The sequence below is a fragment of the Takifugu rubripes genome, chromosome 8, assembly GCF_901000725.2.
Source record: "Takifugu rubripes chromosome 8, fTakRub1.2, whole genome shotgun sequence".
In the NCBI taxonomy this organism is placed as follows: Eukaryota; Metazoa; Chordata; class Actinopteri; order Tetraodontiformes; family Tetraodontidae; genus Takifugu; species Takifugu rubripes.
Window position 1 is genome coordinate 1,843,534 of NC_042292.1, and position 25,325 is coordinate 1,868,858.

Below are 25,325 nucleotides of genomic sequence, written 5' to 3' on the forward strand. Positions count from 1 at the left end.
CACACATTTCAGTAAAAAACACATCCATGTTTAAAATGTTGTGACTTTTATTAGAAGTGAACATTAAAAAACACGTTTATTTGAGCATAAAACGACTAGATTCTAAAATGTTTAGGGACATTCCCCTAACAATGTATCAGTATGGTAGAATTTTCCATATCAGTGTTTGCAATCTTTGCATTCCCATGTTTATTCTTTTTTGTTGTTGTTGTCAGATTGGAGTTAAATCCTCTTTTAGCAAACACCAGTTCTTAACTGGCAGAATCTTGCTTGATATCCGATTGGCTCTCATTTTTAGACGCAGATGTTTGTTCTTACCTGTTTCTCCCTGACGCCAGGTCATCCTCACATATTCAAGTTATTCTCAGATGTTTCATGCATTGGAAACCTCTTATAGTTGGGAGAAAGGCTCAACAACTGGTATTCATTCACCACAGGTTGACCAAATCATTTTCCTGCCCTGACCTTTATTTCTGGTCACAAAATGAAAAGTGTGACGGTGTTTATCCCACCGACTCAAACCTCTTTAATACATTACACATAAATACATTTTATGATTACTGTATGTTCAGATAGCACGTGCTCATGGCTGTACACAAATGAAATATTATAAACCTGAAAAATAATTATCTTTCTTTTCATTTAATAGCCAACTGTAATGTCATCTCTATCCTCCTTTATTTTCAGTCATGTTAAATATATTACTATTGAATTTCAATTTAAAAGCTTTTAGTAAACTGTTGAAACAAATGACCTTTTAATCAGTTGTTAATCAAAATAGGACAAAAGCAGATGGAGAAATGTGGCAAGAAATCAGATGTTTAATAATTGGCTTTAGTGTCAACTCGCCAGCACCGTTTGATCACATGTGATTTGTATTAATATCTAGATTTAACAGGGAATAAACCTGACTGATGGGGAGTCTTCCCACCCCATCCTGCTTTGTTTTGGGGAATGATCCCCAGGCTGCCCTCACTTACACCAGCGCTAATCCCATTCTGCTCCAACACAAAAACCTACTCCTTCACCGCCCTGGTCTTCATTCAGTCTCCCCGCAGAACCTCCATTGATACACCCATCAAACTGAAGTGAACTCTGAAATGTCACAAATGGCACATGCAATGGTGAAGAGAGCGTGTAGACACGCTATATACACACACGCCATAAATATACGCTATATATGAGGTAAAGACATCAGATGACAGGAAGGCCTTTTCAGGAAATGAGATTTTCACATTGTCCAAAATATTACAAAAAAGTACAGATTTTATGTGGTTTCAACTAATTTGTTGGCAAATTAGGAACCAATCATAAAATTCTCTTTCAATAAAATGTGCATCTTACTGTGTTTGTGTCAAATAGAAAGACGACAGAGGTGAAATGAGGTAAGTGACTGAAAAATGAGATAAATGTAAAATAAAAGGGGGTCAAAGAGAGCCCACGTCAACACTGCAGTGCTCTGGATGTACACTTTAGTAAAATTGCCATCGCATCACAAATTTTGTCGGATTTTCAAATATTAATAAAAAAAAGTTAATGTTTCCATGAAGCTGTTGAGGGGAAAATGGCTAATCGCTGGCTTGACTAAATCACATCCCTTTTGGTTGGCACACTTAAGTTATTCTCATCTGATTTCATTTTTGTTTTTAGAAATCAAACAATAAAATATAGCAATATATTTCAACAGAATGAATAAAAATGTCAATTGTAAAAAAAAACAAAAAACCACATTTTCAACAAAAAACCTCCAAGTTAAAATAATAATTATTTTCATTTAAAACCAAACTGTACCATCCTCATGGTAATGTAATTACATAAAAAGCATGTTCAATGGGGCTATTTATTCACAATTTACAATTTTACAACATCAAAAAAAAAGAAAATACCAAGTTACAGCGACTGACTCACAGGTTCACAAGCATTAAAATTGCAAATGTATTGAAATCGGAGCCTTTATGAACTTTATTCGTTAACACGTCGTCCACACGTCCATCACTATAATCCCCCCACGTCTTTTTTTAAAAAAAAGAAAAGAGAAGATGAAAAAAGAACCAGTCTTCACGGGTTATAATTTAAAAAGCATCATTCTGTTCCAGACAGCAAACACAATTCGCGTTCCTTTAATGCCGACCGACAGACAAGGAGGAACCACTAAAAGAAGTTAAAAATAGCAATAAATTATTATTTTTTTTGTTTTAAAAAAGTTTGTTCAAAGTGATTGCATTTATGGCTATAACCGCCTATAATTTACAATTCAGCAGCATGTGCCCACATTTAAAATAATTCTTTTTTTTTAAATATTTGGTTGTGTTTTGTAGTGCGTATAATTGGTTTCTGGGGTTAAATGTGAGTGAGAGGAACCGTCCCGTTCACCGGAGTGGAGCCGCTGCCCTGGTAGTGCTGCGTGTGGAGGACATGCAGTCTGCTGTGGACGCCGGGGTCCGCCGCCCCCGCCTCCCCGCTCGGGAGATACATGCTTATCATGTCCCGCAGGTCTCCGGTGGGGCACGACGTCGGTGCGCGGGCGGCGGAAACGGGTGGGCTCACGCTGGGTTCCGATTTCACAAGTGGCCCTAAAGTCCCTCCAATCGCGCCGGACACCGGCGAGCTTTGGTGCTGGTGGTGGGTGTACCCGGTGATCCCGCCGTACCCGGGCGGGGACGCGCTCATGTAGCTCTGAGAGTTCGAGATGGGGCTGTACGATAAGGCGCTCATGTCGTACCTGTGCTGCGGGTGGTGATGCGGGTGATGGTGCGGGTGGTGTGCGGGCGGCTGCGCGTACGCCAGCTGCGCCTCCTGCATCATGGCGTGCGCAGCGGCCGCAGCAGCCGCCACTTGACCCGGGTACCCGCCGTTCGCCCATCCGTTCACGTGTGCGGCGTAGCCCGGATTGGCCCCTGCGTGGCCGCCTCCTGGGCTGTCCAACCGCTGTCCGCCGCCCATCCCAGCGGAGGAGCCGAGGAGCCCTCCTGCCAGCGAGTATTTGTCCTTCTTCAGCAGCGTCTTGGTCTTCCTCCGCGGCCGGTACTTGTAGTCCGGGTGTTCCTTCATGTGCATGGCCCGGAGGCGCTTCGCCTCGTCAATGAAGGGTCTCTTCTCCGCTTCGGTCATCACCTTCCACTCTGCGCCCAGACGCTTGCTGATCTCCGAATTGTGCATTTTGGGGTTCTCCTGAGCCATTTTCCTCCTCTGGCCCCGGGACCACACCATGAAAGCGTTCATGGGTCTCTTGATCCGATCCTGGGGGCATTTGCCGCCACCTCCTCCCGGCGGATTGGAGGGGTTGGTGGCCTGAGGCACCACCGAGGAGTGCAAGTCCGTTTCCATCATGATGCTGTACATTCACCTGGTCTGTAGGTAACACTTCACTTAAACACGCGGAGGCATTCAACACGATCAGGGCGATGTAAAGAAAGATGGAGAGAAAGGTGGGATCCCTTCAGGAGAAAACTTTCCCTTCATCCGGTCAAAATACTCTTCACACCGACTCCCTGAAGCTGTGTAGGTCGGGAAAAGTTGGATGGTGCCGGAGCTAAATGAGCGCCGAGCGGCCAATGGAGAGGAGCGAGCACGGACGTGATTTGCATGCTACGGTCCCGAGGTTCTGGTGACGTCGAGGCGCGTGTGTGCATGTGAAGCGAGGCCCGCCCACAGAAATGTCTGGGCCCTTCAAAAGGCGCAGCCACCGACCCCCCCCCCACCTCCCTCCAAATCTGTTTCATTTAGAACAAAACCGCAGTTCAGTTCCTCAACAAGTAGAGCTGAAAATTACAAGTGTGAAATCTCTCTGACTTTTGAAATTGAATGAGTTTCCTTTCAACCCCAAATTCAACAAAAAAGTCATAGGCCTGACTATTCATTTGGGGTGGGGTGGGGGTGGGGGGGGGGGGGGTGTCTTTTAACCTTTGAGCTGAAAGAGTTCAAGTTCAGAAACAAAGTTATTTAAAAACATCATTAAAAAAAATATTCCTGTGTTCAATTTCAAGTTCTTTTAATTTTAGGAGGAACGTAGTTTTAAATCTGTGATTGTCTCAAGCTGAACCTACTGACACCCTGTAGCTGGCCTTAATATTACGTTTATTTTCTCACTCTGTCATTCTTCGCTTTCATGAGAGGTCTTGAAATAAATTACATTTGGAGGGCAAATGTTGCTCCTTATGAATGAAAGAAAATAATATGTTTGGGACAGTTAGCTTGGATCGGGAACATAGATGATTCGGACCATTTCCAGGTGAGACTCTATAACATAATGGAAACCAGCATGACATTTCAAGTAAAAATGAATATTTTGTCAAAAGAAAAGACACATTTCTGACTGCTTCTAATTGCCACTCTTGGCGATGGCTTCTTGCATCCTCGACTGCGGATTTGTTGATTTGCACAAAAATGTATCATCATCATTATTATAATGACAAAACCTACAAAATAAAGCAAAAAAAAAAAAAAAAAATCTTTTTTTTCTTTTTGTCAGATAAGCTACAAAGCCACTGGTTCAGAGCCACAGGTGCTTCTCTGTGTGCCAGTTGCTAGGAAACGGGTGACTGACGCCCGGAGCACGTGCCATTCAAAGCGGCCCTTTTGTTTATTTCAACAAAGCTTCATGTAGAGGAGAAAGACAGAAGAGATTTAACCCCCGACAGCACAACTACTGTAATAAGCACATGATATATGTTAGAAATGCTGCACTGGAATAAAAATAAAAAGCTCCAAGCTGCTGCAGGGTACGTGGTGCCGTCCTGTAAAATAAAAAAAAAATCATCCGGATGTGATGTTTGTATAAGATTTAAATACCGGCTGTGATCCGTAAACAGGTTAAAATGCTAACAGTTTAAACAGATTTCAAATATAATAGAGATAAATATCATTTTGAAGGTGCAAAAATTTAGAAAAGCTGTGCATGATGTTTTGGGGATTCTTAATGAGTCCCTTGAGCGATATTGTATGCAGGCTTTTTAAAATCTTGAGTTTTTGTTTATGTGGTATTCCTTTAGTCCTGCAGAGGCTCTTTTATTCTCTAAAGTGGCGTCTGTCAGCTGCTCGCTTCTTAGTGAGCCCCTGAGCTCCACGTGGAGGCTGGGATTCATTCATCAGGCTGCCTTCATGTATCCTGCTAAAACACTTCAAGGGGATTGTGTGATCTGGCTTTGCCAAACATTTAGGACCTGCCCTCTTCCTGCCATGTTTTCCAGGATTTAACACACCAGCAGTGCTGCTTTCTCCTCAAAGTTTTGGGATGCTCGCGTGACGGTTCTTAATATCGTGTCTTATGCATAGTTACGACAAATGTAAGCGTCAAATTTGAAAAACACATTTTATTCAGATTTCAAATCAACAATGTAAATTAGAATGTTCAGTTCTGACTTTTTAACTTCATATTATTCAAAATCTTGGTATATTTTCTTATATCACTTTATCTTGTCTTTAACATGGCACAATTCTGGCCAGTTTAGATTTCAGATTCATGATGTCAATCACAGATGATCAGTTCTCTTGTATCCATTAAAATATTTAGATCCATCTCCAGTACTATCAATATGAACATTGTGATATTTCATTACCAGAATTCCAACTTTAGCCTCATATTGACATGCAATTTTGGAAATTTAAATGTGACAATTAAGTGTGGGAAAATGCGGCTAAAAAATAGTGTGCGCGTGTGTGTATGCAGAAACAATTCCGACCGCCACCACTAGGGGGCTAAATTCAATGGTTTTCCACTGGGATTCGGAAAAGGAACAAATGATGTGGTCGCATTGGTAAGAGGTTAGAATATTTCATAAACAAAAATTTTGAAAATCACACTTGAGGCTAATGCACTCACCTAGTCACTCACTCACACACGCTCCTGCGTGCACAACTAAATGCACGTAGAGCTGATAGAATCAAAGGCATTTCTCGTGTGCAGCAACGTGTCTAGTGGGCTTGTTTAAGACCCTCTGTCAGCTATCAGCTCTACTGAGGCCCAAGAACACATACACACACGTGTACACACATGCACACTCACAAACCCACGCACGAGCAGACAGTCAGAACAAAATACAATGAATATTGTCAAGTCAAGGTTATGAAGGCAGCACTATTATGAGATGAAAACTGTAATCCTTCAACAATAATAACTTTTCCTCGAACTTGAGCCAATCCACAGGGTAGAATTATTATAGGTGTTCAATTATTTTAACTATATTCTGCTGGCTTTTACCTATAGCCACGTAACTGATAAGTGCAAAAGCTCAAAATTACAAAGAACATGTTATAACTGTGCTGGGCATTATGGGTAATCTGGTTCTGGAATGAAAATTTGAGGCATTGCCAAGAATAGCCCTCATTAACCCTCAGCTGTCTATGGTAATGATTAGTTGTAATCTTGACCTGTAATCCCTCAACCAAAAACACGATCTGCATTTAAACACATTTAACAAAGAATCAAACACTGACTGCAGATGCTTGTAATGTAAAATTTTCAAAAAATTCTGAACACAGAGATGTTCAGAAGCGACTTCTTTACTTTTCTCTTTCACTCAAATGGTTCAGTCTGTCAGGTTGATGGTTGGAGACAATAATCGGTCCAAGAGCTTTTGTCTTAGCTTAAAACTGGACTCCTTCTGGGTTTTTTCTACCTTTCAGAATGTAAATTTCACCCAATCAGTCAAAATCAAAGTAGCAAGGTCAAGGGCAAGGTTAAGGTTTTAAATTTGACTTGCTTTAAAGGCTGCCTGAACAAATCCCATCCCAGCTGACTGTATACAGAGGCTACCATCACTTTCCCCCCACTTCATTTCTAAGGGTCAGAGTAAAGTGGCCCTGTGTGCTGAACAATGTTAAGCATCATTTAATCATTGCCGCTCATTCTTTGACTGATGCCCAATGACAGCTCCAGATACTAACAGACTTGCTAATGGGGCTCAGACCAGCCTTAAGACAATTTATTCACGTGTTTTATATGCCGACAACCCACACCCTGTCAGAATCCATCTTTCCATTTCTCTGACAGCACATATAACTTTCCCACATGTGGGGGGGGGGGGGGGGGGGGGTAAAATTCAGCTTTCAGGAATATCCACGAGACTTCTCACTTCTCTCCCTAAGCAATTTCCCTGGTAGGTGACATGTTGCTCATCACTAATAGGACCAAGCAACAGGCAGTAATGGCGTGAGAATGGCAGACAGATGGGTTATATGTCTCCCAGCATAAAAGTGTTCTGGAGTAGAGTGCTACTTATTACACAGTCATTTTCCTTATGCTTATTTGCGTAATGGACCATTTTAGGGGTCGGACAAGTGGAGGAGGGAACAGCAGCCATGGCGGGAATGTGAATTTCTGTATTTACTCCAAATGTATGGTCTGATTTATGATTCCTGCACAAATATGAAACAAAACTACAAAATCTTGCTCCTGTATTGTGCTGTGAAATGATTATTCCATACATTGGATCAGGTACTGGGTGTTGGACTGGATACTGTTTTTGGATACAGAGGCTAAATGGACTGGTTATAGTGGGAGAGAAGGGTAGGCAGCAAGATGGTGAGAAGGAGGGGAGGATGAAGACGTAAACGGCATGTAATTGGGAGGTGAGAGTGGAAGGGTGTGTGTGTGTGTGTGTGTGTGTGTGTGTCGGCAATGGAGTGACCCCCGAAAACAGATTAGTCAACCATGAAGAGGATTAGCAGTACTGATAGTCCCTCTGAGGGAGCAGAAACTGCCCTGGCCAATACAAACACACACACACACACACACGCACACACACACGCACACACACACACACGTTTGAGGAAATACCGTACAATGGACTACTGCACACAAATGAAAACAGCAACAGGTAATTTGATAAATTAATTTATAACCTAAATATTTCATCTGCATTGTATTTTATAACCCATTCAGAATTCTTCTTACCACCACTATTATGGTAATATAATTCCACAATTCCAATATTTATTTTTCTTTTTAGAATCCAGTTTTACAAGAGTCATCTTAAATATGAAGAAGGTGGGACTAAATCAGTTTAAAAATCAGTTTTTGTAGCTTAGAAAATGCTCTACCTGTTCCAGTTATTGATGTTGTTAACAGTCTTTGAACATGTCGTATTAATCATCAAATTCGGAAGCACTTTGTAAATGAAACTGTTTATTGTGACCAATGTGCACCATTCTATACAATCAGAATCTAAATGTAACTGCAACCAACATGTAGTGGTTTAAAGCTACCCACTTATTTCAAAGAATCTTTGTCCCTTGTGGATTATAGTGATGAAATGACTATATATATATATTTTACTGTGAAGTTTTTTGATTAAATGTCTGAAGTGAAAGAGATTATACACATCTTGATATTGAAATAAAATGATTAAATCAATGCAACAATCTCTGCTTCTTTGATGGTGTTTGCCTGCATCCTGCTTTAAGAAATGTTTTTGATATGTGGACACTTATTGGAGGATGATGGGGGCCTTTCCTCTTTCTTGTTCCCTTCCAATCTTGGTAAATGAGGGCTTTTTTCTTACTCTTTCCCCTTGTTGGTGGGGGGTCATCAGAATGTCCTGGAGAGGCCCTTTAAGTGGAGCCTCGCCCTCTCCAGAGTAAATGAATTCACCCACCCTGCCAGGACCTGCAGCTTTCAAAGACCCTAAATAGCAGCTCCCCTACCTACTTCACCTTTCTTTTAACTGCCTCTAGCCTCTCTTCTTCTCCTCTCCTTTCTTTTTTATTATTCACTTCCCCTTCCTGTCTGGCATTTTTACCTTTTTCTCCTCTTCCTCCAGTGTTTATTCGCCCGTTCATCTTTTGGCCTACTGTCCGAGAGAGTCTGAGGAGAATGGTACTAGCAAGAGTCCTCCCCTTTTAGTCACGTGTTTACTCAATAGAGTAAACAGTTAGTTAGTAGCATGATCAAAGACTGACACGTGTAAACAACTGGACATTAGATTAAGGAGATGAACCTGGTTTCACCCATAATTGCAAGTTGCAAAGCCGCTTCAACAGGAACGGGTCTCACATTGTTGGTCAGCATCACATCGATTTGTTGGTTAATGTTGATGGTGCAGTAGCAGTGAAGGGGTGGGTGGTGGGGGTGGTGGGGAGGCGAGGGTCAAACAGGAGGAGCAGACAGAGAGAGAAGAAAAGCTTTTTGAGGGCAGTGCAAGAAAAGGGTACAAGCAAGTTCAAGCACATTAGCATGCAAAAAAGAACATTTTGATTGTTCTTTTCTGAGAAGAAACCTGTAACTCAAAGGTTCTGAAATCACGCACATCTGGTGGAGGTAAGGCCTTCAAGGTCATCAGTTAGCACTGATAACTTGGAAATAAGGTAATCTATCACCTCACACTAAACCCTCTTAAAAATGAATCCTCCCTTTTTTTCTCTTTAGTTCTTCTGGTACTATTATGTTCCACTGGTGGAAAACAAAACCTCCTCCTCCTCCTTCCTTATAGTAAATATAGGATCTAGTCTATATTCCACACTCAGAAGATTGACAGTGTGATTGTAGGAGAAATTCTCTCAAAACGATAGAAGACATTTTCAAACTCAGCATTGTGAACATTCATATTAACTAATAATTGTATGATATTAAGAGTCGTGTAGTTATTTGCTGTTTCAGTGTCCACATGCATATTCAAATTATTTAATCTCTAATATCGGTAAATCACATTATTAGTGGTACAGTATTATTACTAAATCAAATCAATCTTTATTTATATAGCGTCTTATACAATCAAAATTGTTTCAAGGCGCTTTCCAGAATCCCAGGGCCTGACTACTTCAATCACCAGGATTTTAAGGATTTTCTTTAAAGTAAGGTTCGAAAGAGGTCTCAATTCTTTAAAGAACTAAGAAAGACTAAAAGAAAAAAAGTAATATTTGTAATTATAGTATTAGTGAAATTAAAAAGGGCATTTCATTTGTATAGGCAGGTAGATTTCCTTTAAGAAAGATCAAGAAGACAATAACTTTAGGTCCAGGAATCTTATTGTGATCTCTATAGTTCCACAGAAACGGAGATGGACTAGAATTGTCCACTCAGTCAGAGTAACACTCCCACGGAGTGAAGACACAACTTTATTATTCCATATATAGCTTGAGCCCTTGGCAACTGGAATTAGAAACCATCCTTCCATTAAGAGAATTCCAGGAGGAGCATTAAGTCTCATAACATGTTCTATGCAAATAATCCTGAGGTTAGCATCGCTAATCTGTAACACCAAATCATAAAGTAAAAGTTCTGCTTCAAAGGATGTGTAAAATTGACCTAATTTGACATTTGAAGGCTGCACAAGCTGACCACAAACCCGTATGGATGATCAAGATTTGCCCCCAAATCACCCGCCCTCGCTGTGTACTGACATAAGTTCCCACCTTTGATGAGACCTTCATCCATTCATCCATCCACGCATCCATACATCCACCATCCTTCTGTCTTTCTTTCTTCTTGCTCAAGTGTCGGAGAAAGACGTTCCGAGCGATGCTTTCCTTATTCACATCCTTCCCTTTAATCTTCCTGCAATTCATCCATCACTGAAAGGGATTGCGTAGCATCGCCTCAGTCCAAATCCAGCTCGACCCCAAGTGCCTATATGATCCGACTCATCCTTATCCTAAAAATCAGGAATCCTTGCTTCTACCGGGGCCTGTTCACCTCCTCCTCCCTCCTTGGATCCGCTCTTTCGACGTCCCAACCATTCCCTACCCAGTGTCGTGTACCTCCCAACACAGCCAACAGCTAGTGTGGCTCTCTGCTTCCCCGCAACTCAAAGTGGGTTTTATTTAATTTGTCCGTATAATAGACATGAATGAACCCTGGGGTGTTAGTGCGACAGGGCAAAGAAAGCAACACGGGAGGGAGGGGCTGTGTCAAAACAGAAACAATAAATGCCTTTATTTTTTATAGGCTTCCCCTTTTTGAAAATTACTTCCAAAGTGTGATGTCCCATTGTGGGAGCAGAATGATGCTGAACAATGCAGCCGGGGGGTGGGTGTAGACTTATATATCCATGCTTATATTCAAGGGGGCTTTGGCCTATGCCAGCACGGCCCAGGTTGGGTAACCCAGGGGTTAGACTCATAATGGGTGGTATTGCGAGGCTTTTAGTCCCCATTGTGCTGTCTGTGTCAACACGGGGGCCGCTGGGAGGTGGCTGGCATGTGGAACTAAGCAGGTCGCTCTCATGTTGAAAGTGTTACATTCTTTTATGAGGAACATGTGCCATCGCCCCTCAGCTCCACTGTGACAGAAAAACTTTCCTAATTTATCTAAACCAAATGATTTGCAAAATGGGAACATTATGTGTCTCCCTTATTTGTCTTTCATGCGCTCTGAGATGCACCATTCACGACCTAAAAGATACTGACTACATGGTTTAAGGTCAAACAACTAACTGGGAAAGTTCAAGTCTGCTACATTTACTAAACTAACATTCCGTCCTATTTGTAAAAAACAAAACAACAAACAAATAACAAATACCGTAACATGTCATTTCTCCTAGGGCCATATGTAGGATTCATTCACTCTTAACCCAAATCCAATTAGGGGTCAAATTTTGAATCTTCACCTTCAAAATCAATAAATCCTTACTATAACCATGAGGCTCATCACTACTGCACTCTAATTAACAATGAAAGTCAGTGAAAGTGTAGCGTCTCTGGACTGAAAGAGTGTAATATCAGCTGTGGTAGAACTACAGCAGTTGTGAGGACCGGCTTGGACCTAGTACTTGCACTGGTATCCTTAACTCACACAAATGTACAATAAATATTATCAAATCAAATCAAATCAATCTTTATTTATATAGCATCGGTTACAATCAAAATTGCTTTCCAGAATCCCAGGGCCTGACCCCAGACAAGCAACAGTGGCAAGGAAAAACTCCCCTTTAACAGGAAGAAACCTTGAGCAGGACCAGGCTCGTGTAGGGGGACCCTCCTGCTGATGGTCGGCTGGGTAAAGATTATTAGTATTAGTATTAGTTTATCAATATCATTTACAGCTAGTTTATTTATCCAGCTCCACCTGGGAGTCCAACCTGTGTGTACACACACACGTTGACATTTCATCATTCTCTAATATAACTTTATCTTTTGGGACATGGGGACTGGAAGCAAGCACGTTCAACGTAAAGGCGGAGGCTGGCGAGTGATAAAGTGAGACGCTGGTGGACCGCTCTCGATGCCGTTTGTTTACCCCGACCAGAAAGGGCTCAGCGCTTTTCTATCGGCACCTATTGTTGAGATGCCGCGGATAAAGCAGGAAAACGAGAGAACTACTGGTCAGCACAGAAGCCGGCAGAAAGATGGAAACGCTCGACTGTGCTGCTCTCTGTCAGGACTAGAAATCTGTGAACTCAGCAGCTGTTTCAAATCAGATTTGTTTGTCTTTTTGGATTTTGTGCACATTCTGGACCCAAAATGTTTCACTTCCTGCTGCCTTATCAATAATGGCTGTTTTCATTCGATAGCAATGGTTATGACCGTATTTTAATGTTTTTGAAATGTTAAAAAGAATAGTGAATGAATGAATTTGCTCATTTGCCTCCTAAAAATAAAACAGGACATTTTATTTAACGCACTAACATTTTTAGACTTTTGTCTTTTTAAAAAAGGCCCTCTTGAAGACATCTAATCAGTTCAGACACTGGTTTTCTTACTTTTCCTCTTTGCTGCCATTTCCTCACAGTGATCATTAAAGAACCTTATTATCTTGTGTATCTACGTGCACACTTCCAGCTAATGACTGGCCCTCCAGCTGACCCGCTGACCCTCATCAGAGCAACAAAGAGGCAGATAACAGCAGTAGGACAATACGATGGAGAGGTTGCTTAGGGTGATGGGGATAAAAGCGGTGACATGACAGCAATGGAGGGATCAAGAGCATGACAGGAGGACAATGGGAGGAGAAGAAGAAGCGGAGATTGGTCGATGTGGATGGGGCTTGATAATAATGCTATCAAGATAGATTTGAGATTGAAAAATATGTTAATGAGGTTTTAAAAAGAAAATCACCCAATTGATGACCCAAGGTACCCTGGATGAGCGAAACACCCTATTCTGGCGTTTGAAACACGAACCCTACCTGGTGTACATGCTCATATTTTCCGTTCAATTCTATGGTGGGGCACAGTGATGCTGTGGTGAGCACAACTGCCCCATAGCAAGAAGGTTCTGGGTTCAATTCCAACTTTGTTGGCAGGTTTCATTCTGGTTTCCTCCCACGCTCGTTAAATGTGCACATTAGGCGGAGTGTGTGAGTGTGTGTGTGTGTCCTGGGTTAGATCTTTGATCGGTCCAGGCCCACTGCTGGAATAGAACCACTTTGACCCTGATTAGTCTCTACAAAGCAGGTCAATAAAAAGCAGCATATTTTAGTTCTCTGGAGTTCTTTTTATCCCAATTCAATCACTTTTAAGAATTTCTCTGACAAAAAATGTCCCATTGGTACCAACCACAGCTCTACAGCGTGTGCTCCCATATATGCTTAGAATAACTTAGCTTTTACCGCCGCCTGACTTATCGGCTGTTCCAACCACCACTTGTAGATGATATCTATCTTCTTTGCTGGGGCAGCATTGAGGTGGTCTGGGTGGTTGCAGGGTGAAGCCTGTAAGCGCTTCCCTGCTCAGTCAGTCAGACCCGAGAGATGATTCAGATATGAGGGAGAAACAACCGCATCATTCGGTCTTTATTTCCAGCACATGGAACATACATTATCGTCCCATCATTGTGCTGTCAGCCCTCTGCCCCATTTTTGTCACACATACATATCAGGGTGTGGTGATAAGACGTCCATTATGCTTTCAATCTGGCAGACCACACGTTTTGGGAACCCAAAAATCACACAGGCGCCCACAGGCTGACCTCCATGCTCTTTTTAAATAAAGTGCTTGTTGGAGATGTTGGATTTTGTAGAAGACGTTAACACGTGAATCTAGGGGCCATTGTCTGAAGTTTGAAATACTTTACTGAGAAAGACCTTGTTGAATTCGATCAATGCTTGTCCAATTTCTTTTGAACAGCAAGGTGCTTTGAAATGTGGCGAGTTTGTTCACCTCGTTCATTTTCAGATGTAGGTGCCTGAGCTGTAGAGTGCTCAAATAATTGCCTTGAATCAATATGTGCAGAGGTGACATTAACATTCGCAGTATGATTGGAGTAAAGAGCTCTCGGTTGCAAACAGTGTCTCTAGCTAATGAATCGGGTGCTATAGCAAAGGTCAAGGGGCCAACAAAGCAGCAGAAATCACCCACTGCCAAAGGGAATAAGTCAGTCAGACAACATCAAGTCCACTATCTTGTATTATTTCTGGCCGAATGTTCCAATCCCTGCATTCTTTTTTCGGTGTTCTGTTTAATATATTTCCCCTCTTAAAATTAGTTTAGTAACAATAAAACCAAAAAAGAATGAATGTGTTGGCAAATAATACCGCAAATCCATTCACACATGCCGGCTGTGTAGGATGATGAAGGAAGAGGATGGTTATCAACCTCTGTAGGAAATTAAAAGGAGGGTCAAGCGCTAATATCCAGATTGCTGATAGAGGCCTCTTTCACCATTTGGCAAATGTACCGCACACACACACACACACACACACACACACACATATATATACAGACACACACAGACACGCTTAACACTGTGAAATGTGTTTGAAATCTTGCATAATTTGGTGATACCTGCATTGTTGGTGCCTGAGAGCAAAGCGTTTTCACAAGGCACCTTTGACAGTCTGTCACTAAAGGCAGACGACACACACTTTAGTCACAGACACAGCAAAATAATGCACACGGTAAAGAGACTGTTATGACCCTTATCGGTAATACATTTATTTTCCAAAGATACAACTCTTGCTGTTTGGAGTGTGTTTATGCAAGTCAATGCAAACAGAAAATACCATGTAGTCCGTCATGTGCACCACTTCTCCTGCCTAAGCCTCACATTATGCACACTGGCTGTGCAGCACGCAAAAACACACCGTCAGCGTCCAGGCGCTGACACAAGCATCGAATCCCCCGCCATGACGTTAGAAATGTCCAGCTACATCTGAGCAGATTCAGTCAAGTGTGAGTTCTTTTTTTTTAATACTTGATGCCACCTTTGTTGAAGCAAGTTCTGCAAAAACTTGACAGATTTCCAACGTTAAACCTTCAAATACCTTTATTGAGTATTTCAGCCAATGATGCTTTATTATTTTTTACAGTATATTCGCAGGGAGAAAAAGTGATAATAACCATGTAACTGCTAAAGATCTATTCCCCTTGTGACATTCTCCATCTGACACCTGTCATACTCTTCCAGCCATCAGTGTGTATGTGTACACGTGTGTGTGTGTGTGTTTATTTGTGTGATAACTGCCTCTATGAAGTCAGATTGACAGACAAAAGCCTAATCGCTCCGCTGCTCCAGCCGCCAAACAGCTCAGAGGAAGTATTGACCCAAATGCACCATAATCCCCTTCACCTAACCCGGGCAATTTCATGTAATACCTGTAATAACATGCATTTAGCTCAAAGCAGTCATCAAAAGAGCTCAGAGCTTCTCATTTTGAGAGGTGAGCTGTTAGAATAAGCGCCCTGAAGAGTATATCAATTCTGGAAGAACAACAGCGAGACCGCTGAATCCCTTCTGTCTAAACATCAGGTTTGTGTTATTTCATTTTTGTTTTGAAGCAACACTTGGGATTAGAAAAGAAAAGCATTTGGGATTCTTTCATTCTTCTACATGTGATCTTGTTGAGTTATGTACTATTGGCGCTGTTTGAGCGCTGCTGTTTTGTCTTGTAAACCCTGAACAGGTCTCTATATTTGAATTTTGGGTTTGTTTTCAAGCCATATCAATGCATTTGTTACCCAACCTCTTGTTGCTTGATTCTTTTTGTCCCTGCTATTAAACGACTAAAGCTAACATTGGATAGCTAGCAAAATCAATATCAACCTAAATGTTGCTGAGGGCAGTGGCATCGCATTACACAGCAAAACGCCGCCATTGTGCTGATTGTCTGTAACTCCAGCAGCTGTCTCGACAGGTTTTGTTTTGGTGCACTGTACCATAGCGAATATGCAGCAAATCTATTTCTGATGGGAGGCAAAGCAATCTGCACACAGCTGAGAGGAATGTCCACACAAGAACCTTCTCCTGCTGAGACAGACACTCAGCTAGTGTGTATATCTATATCATGACACAGCATTATTGAGGTCATTATAGTCAAAAATCACGAGAATGGCTCCAAAAATCATCAACATTTGACATACTGAGGCATTTAATCTGTCATAAAGTTGTTTTTGTCTTTAATCACTTTCTATTATTTCAGTTTAAATCAATTCTCTTTAAAATGTTTTATCCCCCTGCAAAAGTTTCCCTATCAGACAAATAAAGGCTTGCATACCAACAGTATAAAAAACCAATCATACTTAAAGACATACCGGTAATTGAAAAAATACAAAGGCTATCAGCTCTATCATGACCTTGCCCACTCAGGAATAACGAGATTAGTTCTGTTTCTAAAAAACATTTCATTTGCACCTTTTTTTTTCTGCCTGTCGTATAATCTAACGTGAACCACAGCAGAAGGACGTAGTCGGGGGGCTCACAGTGGGGGCTGAGCTCAATGGATATGGTGATTTCCACTTTACCTTTGTGTGGGTTAATAAAAAAGACCCTGAGTCTAATGGGATTTGGTGATAAGAAATTAGCAGCACCAGGTCCTTCTCTTTTGTCTCTATCGAAGAGTTCAATGGCACAGCCAATCACAGAGCTCGGGGCCCCGGTTACCTTAGAGACGGGAGAGCATAGGCCACAACGTCGCCATGGTAAACAGGGGGGCTGTTTGCTAGTTCCTTTGACTCTCCTTTTCTCTTTCTCTTGTGCGTACGCATGCACACACACCCACACACACACACACACAATGGGTGGGGGGGGGGGGGGGGCAGTGTTGTTGAACTTTATTACTTTATACTTTAATTCCAAGGCCACAGTGAGAATAAATAGAGCAGGACACACTTGCACAAGGGAATTGTTCATCAATTCATCTTGAATCATTACATGATATCAACAAACAATGCTGTATTGCTGTACACAAACAAGGCCAACGGAAATTTTGTAAAGTATTTGTAAAGTATTCCACAAAGAGAAGTGAAATATTGGATAAACAGCCCTGATATCTTGTACTGGTGGTGCAGAGCTCAACTGTTAATCATCAAGCTTCACTTGGCTTTTGTCACCCTATGAAAAAAACAGTAAATTTAACATGATGTAGACCCATGAGATTTTTGATGCTAAATTTGAGCTAACAGGCAAGACTGTGGGCACGTCTGCATTAGGGCATATCAATGTAACCCCAAAATACTTATTTTCTATATTATTATTTATTGAATGTCTTACACCTGTACATGCCTTCTACTGAAATCAAGGTGCAACATTGTATTTATGAGTATTTATGCTTGACTACTTTATTATAGGTTTTTTCCACACAAAATAAGTTGATTCTCTCAACCAGTAATTGAATACAGGTAATAAAATTGTTGGACATGATTTAGACATATTTGTTTACCTCGCGTTCTTCAAAAAGGGCATATAGAGCCCAACGTACATATCTATATATTGTGTATTTCTCTACTGTCAGTAAAAATCTCTGCACTGCTCCATCTGTGCAGCATATTTTCCACCCATTTAAATGACAAAATAGTGGATACCAAATATGCTAGGTTGAATAACACAGCTGACAAGAATGGGAGAGAGTGGAACCAATGGCCAACTGAGACAGCAAGAGAGAGAGCGAGAGTGGCTCAGATGCCGTCCTCAGCTTTATGGCTGAGTGGAAAACAAGCAAATTACAAAGCAGTGAAACAACTAGCGTGGCCATGTCATCTCAAGCTGCCAGCGAGGATTTCTTGAATTATCAAGAGTGCAGGTCTGCCTCTCTAACCCAGATTACACTGGTACAGGGCATGGACTCACTGTCAGCTTGTGCCTTCGGAAGGACACGTTTGGACTACCGGTATATGCGCCCTCAAAAATATCTAGCTCACTGAAAAGGTCCAGGGGACGAATACAAATCCCTGTGTGACTGTCAGAGTCAGGGATAGTAGCTAAAGCCATTGCTAGCACCAATAGATTCCTCAGTAACATCGGGGAAGCATCAATACTTTCTGAATCGCATAACTACAGGAGGACTTTAGCTAAAACAAAGTTTGGCAATTACTAGGGTAGCCTAATGGGTTTAGGATCTATCCCCATGTGTAATTAAATGGCTTATGCCACAAATGCTTCTCTGGAGGTAACAAAGGTAGGCCAATAGTGAGCGCTGAACTGTCGAAATGCAACAAGCCCCATCAGAGTCATGTTCAAGCCAACGTCAAGGGTGCAGATGAACCAGAAGCAATTCTGGATGTGCGCATGTCACATCCCCATTGTGTGGCAAAAACATGCTTACAGGTGTTACCGTAAAGGTTTTCTTCACCCATCATCAGCCAAGCTGCTCATCACAATTCAGATTAAAGTGTCACAAACCAATGAAATATTCTTATATTGGATTCAAATATAGTATTGAAGGCGGCGATGACAGATCAGGTTGTTGCGCTGGACCAAGCCTGACTGGTTACCGCTGGTAACAAAACATAAAAACAGTGGTCATGTTGCAAAACAACAGAGGGTTGTTGTTTTTTTTCTTCACTAAACTGACAAGGCGATATGATCGCGTAGCTCAAACCAGCGATAAGGACTCTAACAGGAATGACCCCTCAGGAAAACAATGGATGGTGCTCAGCTAATAAAATGAATGTCGCCCATAATACTACGCTGATAAAACTCTCATTTCCTTCGTCATTCTACGGTGTCTGGTTGAGACAGGTAGTGGATGAGAGCAGTGATATGGACACGAGCAAGAGCATAACTCACTGTGAAGTAACAATTAAAGAAACAAAAAAGCAAATATTGGCGCTGTAAGCTGAAAGAGCATAAATAGCATTCAATTTTCATCGTAGGAGAAATGACAACACAAAAATGGGCCTTTTTAATGTAAAGGTGGAACACACGCCTGTGCACATGCATGGTAATGACATATAAAAGGCTTCTTTGAAGATAAAACGACCTACTGGCGTCAAATGGATCCTTGTTATCATAATAGCAAACAACTAATGAGAAATGAAGCGGCATTAAACACCTCAGATTTGTCTCCATGAATAATAACGAAGCAAACAAATACTGCTAACAAATAATGATCTAAAGAGCCTATTCACATGGAAGACATTGTAAGAATGTTTGCCAATTTCTGCTTCACCAGCGACAGGAGGAAATTGCTGCGCATTCAAGCCGTCTTTTAACTGGACTCATTTCTGGGTGCACAGATTTGAAAGTAAGATTTAGGAATGCTTTGATTAGAGTGATTTGAGTGGACCCAAATTCATCAACAATAGAAAACTCTGGGGTTACAGTATGGCAAAATGCCCCAGAACTACTTTTTTTGTAGATTATTTTTAAATAGAAAGGCAGCCACCTCCCCAAATTTAACACTGGAACATGCACAAGAAAACACATCTACTCCTATTTCAACGCCACGAACACGTCTCCTTATTAAAAAGCAAGCATCTCCCAGTTACAGGTCGCTAGCTTTTATGCACTGTAGCTCAGCTGAAAGATATCCAGTTCTGTAAGATTTGGCCTGACAGACTGGGAATAAGCCCCAGTTTTCTCTGCAGTACCGTGAAGGCACTGATCACTATAGCCAGGGCTGGTGCTATAAAAGGTTTTGCATAGATCTTAATATATACCCAACCACTGTGTTTTTCCTGCTCATTCCCAGAAGCACCAAGCTTTTTTCTAAAAGTCCTGTCTTCATCCTTTCTGTGTTCTGCTTCTTTGGACTCTTTTACTATCTTTTTCATCTTGGAGGGCCTTGTTGTAAGAACCAAGTAATTTTCTTCCATTAACAGCCAGTACCCTTGGCTGCATCTGCACCAGTTAGCAATCCAAATTTTATTCACGGCATTTTCAGCATAAGGTTTGCACTCCGTATGTGTATGGAGAATTCCCAGAATGCTTGGAAGATTAAATTGCTACTCCTGTGTGTGTAAGTGTGTTCTTCTACTTGTTACATATTTAGTACCAAAATCTACATTCTGCCAGCAAAGGAAAGACATTAATGAGAATTTTGGTTGGTCTTCACAACTTCAAAAGACCATTTGAGGGCTAAGATGTGGTTTTGAATTGAGATTAGGTTAGGGTTCAGGGTTAGAGGGGCCTAGGAATACATTATGTTTATTAGGAAGTCTTCACAAGGACATAAGTACAAGGGTATGTGTGTGTGTCTTATTTTCATTTTTTTTATTAAGCAGCCCGAAAATGATTTCACAACAGTAAATATAGACATTTGCATTTTCAGGATTTTCGGGCATCATTTTGACCACCAGGATGTGATACCTGGATCTAATACTATCGAAACCCACCCCACCACTGCGTTAATGATTAAATAAACTGAACTTAACCAAAAAAAATCCTCCCCTTGTCCTGACGTGAATTTCAGCACTGTTTTAACTCTGAGGTTGAGTTTGTTACAAGGAAAAATGGCTCCTCATAAAACTATTTTAAAAACTACGTCAGCAGCAAACACACAAATAGAAATGCTAAAACTTTATTTCTCCAGTATAATTATAACTGTGCTGAAATGAAAATGTGTTTTATGTGGGAGCATCTGTGGCTTCAAGTCATAAACAACCTGAAGAGCTAATAATTTTCCTTCTTTCTGTTCAAAATGACCTGGATGAATATGTTTTGAGGTCTGACAATGACCGACACTCTGATTCTGTTCTGTGTGTGAACTGTGCCATGGTTATACGGCACATTTCTTTCAATTTGTTAGCGTTAAATGTTGGTTTCACATATAAAAATCCAGGTCTCTGTCACCACTGCATCCATGGCCCAGCACATTAGTCAGCTGGTTCTTACACTGTTGCCAGTAAATAGTATAAGGTGGGAAAGGGGGATCTTCCTGTGTGAGATGCTATCACTCCCTAGAAAAGAGGAACCGCAGGGTTGATAATTTTGGCAAATTGCTCTGTAGCACTTTGAGACCTTGCTGTTAGCTTCATCTTAAAGAAGTGCCTCGTTTAATATATGAAGCCATCTTCATAATGTGACAAAATTGGATGGCTGGGATACCACTTTATGTACTTGTGCTGTAATTGCTACTCAAAAAAAAAAGATCTTGATAATTTCAAATATCCTGAGCTTTTAACATGATCCTGCTTTGATCCTCCACATTCTCTCTCTCCTTTAGACACACACACACACACACACACACACCGCATCTGTGATGTTTCCTTTCAGGAATATCATTTTCACCGTTAGAAATGTTTTGTTTTTCACCCTCTTGCTCTGTGGAATTAAATGTCCACAAACGACTAGTGCTGCTCTTTATGTTTTTATAAAATTCTGGCCTTAGAAGTCTTTTTTTGCTTTTTAAAAACAAGCCCCATTAATCTTACAGTTACTTCTTAAAAAGGGTTTCTTCCCTTAATCTGGTGGCCACACTCCCAACCGTGGGAGTATCAGTAGGACATTTTCAAGGCCTTCCTTTGATCTTTCATTCTGGATGCTCGACTGGCAGGAAAGTCCAAGTTCTAAACCAGAGGCCAATCAATATATCTGCCACCTTCATATCTCTAAATGGCCAAACCGCTGCAGCTATTGGAATTTATAAAAAGCCTTTTTCTTGATCTCAGGTTCCGAATCAAAACGCCATCAGAACCTTCTTTGTGGGTTATTTAAGACTGAAGTAACAACAGTCAGATCTGACCTCTCCTTCGGTGGGGCCGTCTCTTTATGGGATTTCCACCAGTAATTGAAGGATCATTTCAGCCACAGGATATGGCTGAAGACACTAATCAAGACCTCGTCAAGGGTGGTTGAGGGACAATTGCCTGTAATTCCTCTAATCCGCTGGATATTTAATTAATTAACCAGCAATTACAGACCGCCAACTGTACAGCTAGCACGTTCCAACCACGCAGACATATTCAGCCTGTTTCTGCGGCGCCACTAATTAGTATTTGAAGTATTTTTCAAATCTAAATTTATGTGATGAAGCCTGCTGTGCCTGGGATGACAGCACTTTAAATTCTACAACTTGAAAAGAAAAATGTTTTTGGAGCCTCAAACTGAGGCTAACTTTTGTGCCACAGACACACTGCAATCAAGTTTTCAAAAAAAAAGAGCTGTATTTTAACTTGAGAAAAGGTCCCTGCTCTTTTCACTCAACGTATTTTTTGCTGTGATATCTGGACTAGATGGCAAAAGACTTTTGAAACCAAGGGCACCAAACTGTTTGCTGCTCATATATTCCAACAGGACTCTGACCCATTAATAGTCAGGTGTCAACTTTATTTGCATGAATGACATGAGTCTGCTTTTCTCCTCTTTCTGTCCTTCGCAACAATATTTCACCCTGTTCATCCAAGTCAAAGTTTCGTCCCATTAAAAGGGTGTTTTTCCCTGCCACTGCTGCTTGTTTGAGGGTCCGTAAATAAATGTTCTGTAAATAAAGTTTGACAAAATTGAATTCCACTTAATGGGTTTGAAATGAGGGCCCAAAAACATTGAGAGACCCAAACGCAGTCAAGATGGCCACCATACATCCAAGTCCCAACTGACCATTCCTGTGTGTCATGTGATGTGTCTTTAGTGTCTGTACTCACAATCACATTCAGTTCAGAGAGCAAGAGAACAGTTTGAAGACTGTTCTTTCAATTACCCTGGAACGAGTGTGTTTCGGCCTCTAAGATGAATTCATCTTAGATGAGAGAAACATCTGGGTGTTTGGTTTAGCAATAGGACTTTATAGAAAATTAGAAAATTAAAATGGAATGAATTTTGTTGAATACTGTCGACCTCCGACCCTGCTGACCCACTCTACTCTTATACCAGCAGCTTGTATTATTAATGTATCTCTTTGATCTCTGCCTCTCCTCTCCTCTCCTCTCCTCTCCTCTCCTCTCCTCTCCTCTCCTCTCCTCTCCTCTCCTCTCCTCTCTCTTTACCCCCCCCCCCCCCCATCAGCAGGAGGGTCCCCCTACATGAGACTGGTCCTGCTCAAGGTTTCTTCCTGTTAAAGGGGAGTTTTTCCTTGCCACTGTTGCTTGTTGGGGGTCAGGCCCAGGGATTCTGGAAAGCACCTAGAAACAATCTTGATTGTAACAGACCCTATATAAATAAAGATTGATTTGATTGTCGTCTCTAAAAAATGGTTTTCAGTTGGTCCAAATGTCTTTTCTTAAAGTGAAGACAAACTGAGTACAAGTTCGTTTCTGATAGTTGCCTCAAATAGGCCTTCTTTCATTGAGCTTGATGACCCCCCCCCCCCACACACACACACACACACACACTCACATGAACATGTGTGAGACGCTTATTAGAGCTTAGACCACTTTCCCAGTCATTACCAGCCTTGCTCTAATTAGGACTCATTTAAAGTGCTCATCAATTAGTCTTTACCATCATTGTCCGCCTGATGGAGCAGAACCAGTTAACACTTTACTGATCCAGACACGGTTTGGGCCCCAACTTAGAAAATGATTAATGCCGATAATACTTAATAGCAATTATTAATCAGTTACAATTATTAATCAGTTAAATCAGTTTCTCCGCTTGTTTTCTGCCACTGGGAAATTACAGTTAATGCAAGGTTTCACTCAAGATGTCGACCACAAACCGTCCCAACAGAAGAATATCCATCAAATTAACTGATAAAAAAGGGCACATTTCCAGAAAGGTCTTAAACTGGTTTTAAAATGATAGATGACAGCTATATTTACTCTGTATAGAATTAGTAGGTCGATGCAATAATAAGAATGCACAGTATCTTAGTCATTGTTATAAAAAAAAACAGGAAGTAGACATGGACTAATAAAACTGTTCTATTACGCTTTAGAAAATGGAAGCTACATCTTTAGATATTAGGTCTGGCTAAAGCGGACTACACTTATTGTTCGATTGATGTGGATAATTTATGGAACTAGACTTTTGGTCTATAAAGCAATCAACATTACTAAAGTCGCAAAGTGGCGATTTGCACTGGTTTGCTTTGTTGTGGTGTTGTGTCTTTTATTGTTTGCTTTTATGTCACATCACGACAATCCATGAAGAAGTTAGCCAGCAAGGTAGCAGCCACAGCTAAATCAACCACAGCGGTTTATACCTCAGGGAGGTCGTGGTCCAAGAATCGGCACGATGCCCATAGTTCCAAAAATAACTTGCCATGGTTCGATAGGTTCCTACCGTTGCTACAAAACACAGGAGAACTGTCAGTGAGTGTGCAAAAACGGAACGTTGTCATGGAAGAGCTAAGTATGAAAAATCAATTCAGACAAGCTTCGCATCTTTTTGCTTCTATTTAAAATAATTGAAAATACAAAAACAACAACAATACTACAAGAACTACTACTACTAATAATTATTATTATCATTATTATGCCACTCCTTCACTTTGATTTTCTCTTCCAGTAATTATTATTATTATTATTATTATTATTATTATTAAGGTGCAAATTAAGTGCTTGTCTTCAGTCTGCAAGTGGACCCACAAGCGAGCTGACTCGAGAAAAGTCTGGGTACGTCCGGACTTCTCTGGGCCAGTTTGAGCCCAGCCATGGTGTCCAGATGCCTTCTATGGAACTGACATATCGCAGGATTTCAATTTCCTAGCAAGGTGCTTATTTTTAACATTCCATCCATCCGTTTTCTGTTAACTGCCTGCAGTTTATTTTGAATTTTTATCACTAGGGCTGCTGGAGTCGATCCCAGTAGTCAGCGGGTGAGAGCTTGGAATACTCCCTGGAGAGGTGGCCAGTCTGCCACAGGGCGCTCTCACACCCAGGGAGAATTTAGGGTGTCTAATCAGCCTAACCTGGCAAATGTAAACCGGAAGAAGGCCCACAATTGTCCAGAAAGTCGGCCCACGCTGGAACCACACCTGGAACTTTCTTGCTAACCTCTATGTTAAGTTTCCTTTGACCCAATCTGCAGCTGATTGTGTGTTGCAAATTGTCCAGAATTTCTAATAAACTTTCTTGCACATCATTTCCAATATATGGCAAGAACACACCGTTTGTACATCCTCAGTGAGAGGGAACAGTTGTTGCCCTGGTAATGCAGATGTAGTGTAAAGAAATTTAGAATATATTTTAAGGAAATGCTTTAAATAAATGAGGAAATTAAGCTTCATCAGGCAGGGTCACAGGAAGTGCACCAGTTCAGACTAACCTATGTTGTGTGTTCCCTCCCCCCTCCTGAGAGCTCTAATCTGTCTGTCAGCATGTTGCCAGTAGCTCCCTGTGGGCGGCTGTCTGTTTGAG

At 41.3% G+C, this 25,325-nt stretch overlaps 1 protein-coding gene and 1 long non-coding RNA gene across 3 annotated transcripts; one reads left to right on the forward strand and one right to left on the reverse strand.

Annotated features, from left to right (window-relative positions):
- Positions 1–803: 803 nt before the first annotated feature.
- On the reverse strand, positions 804–3,600 carry LOC101066235 (SRY-box transcription factor 1). The gene has a single exon (XM_003977903.2). It carries the CDS (start codon positions 3,340–3,342, stop codon positions 2,341–2,343), a length of 1,002 nt encoding a protein of 333 aa, XP_003977952.1. The 5' UTR covers positions 3,343–3,600; the 3' UTR covers positions 804–2,340.
- Positions 3,601–24,174: 20,574 nt separating this feature from the next.
- LOC115250762 (uncharacterized) lies at positions 24,175–24,993 on the forward strand. Of its 2 annotated transcripts, none has more exons than XR_003889346.1 (3): positions 24,175–24,318; positions 24,513–24,679; positions 24,754–24,993. It is a non-coding gene; the product is annotated as an uncharacterized lncRNA (long non-coding RNA). The 2 variants fall into 2 exon arrangements; XR_003889345.1 differs by having other exon boundaries at positions 24,538–24,679.
- Positions 24,994–25,325: the final 332 nt, after the last annotated feature.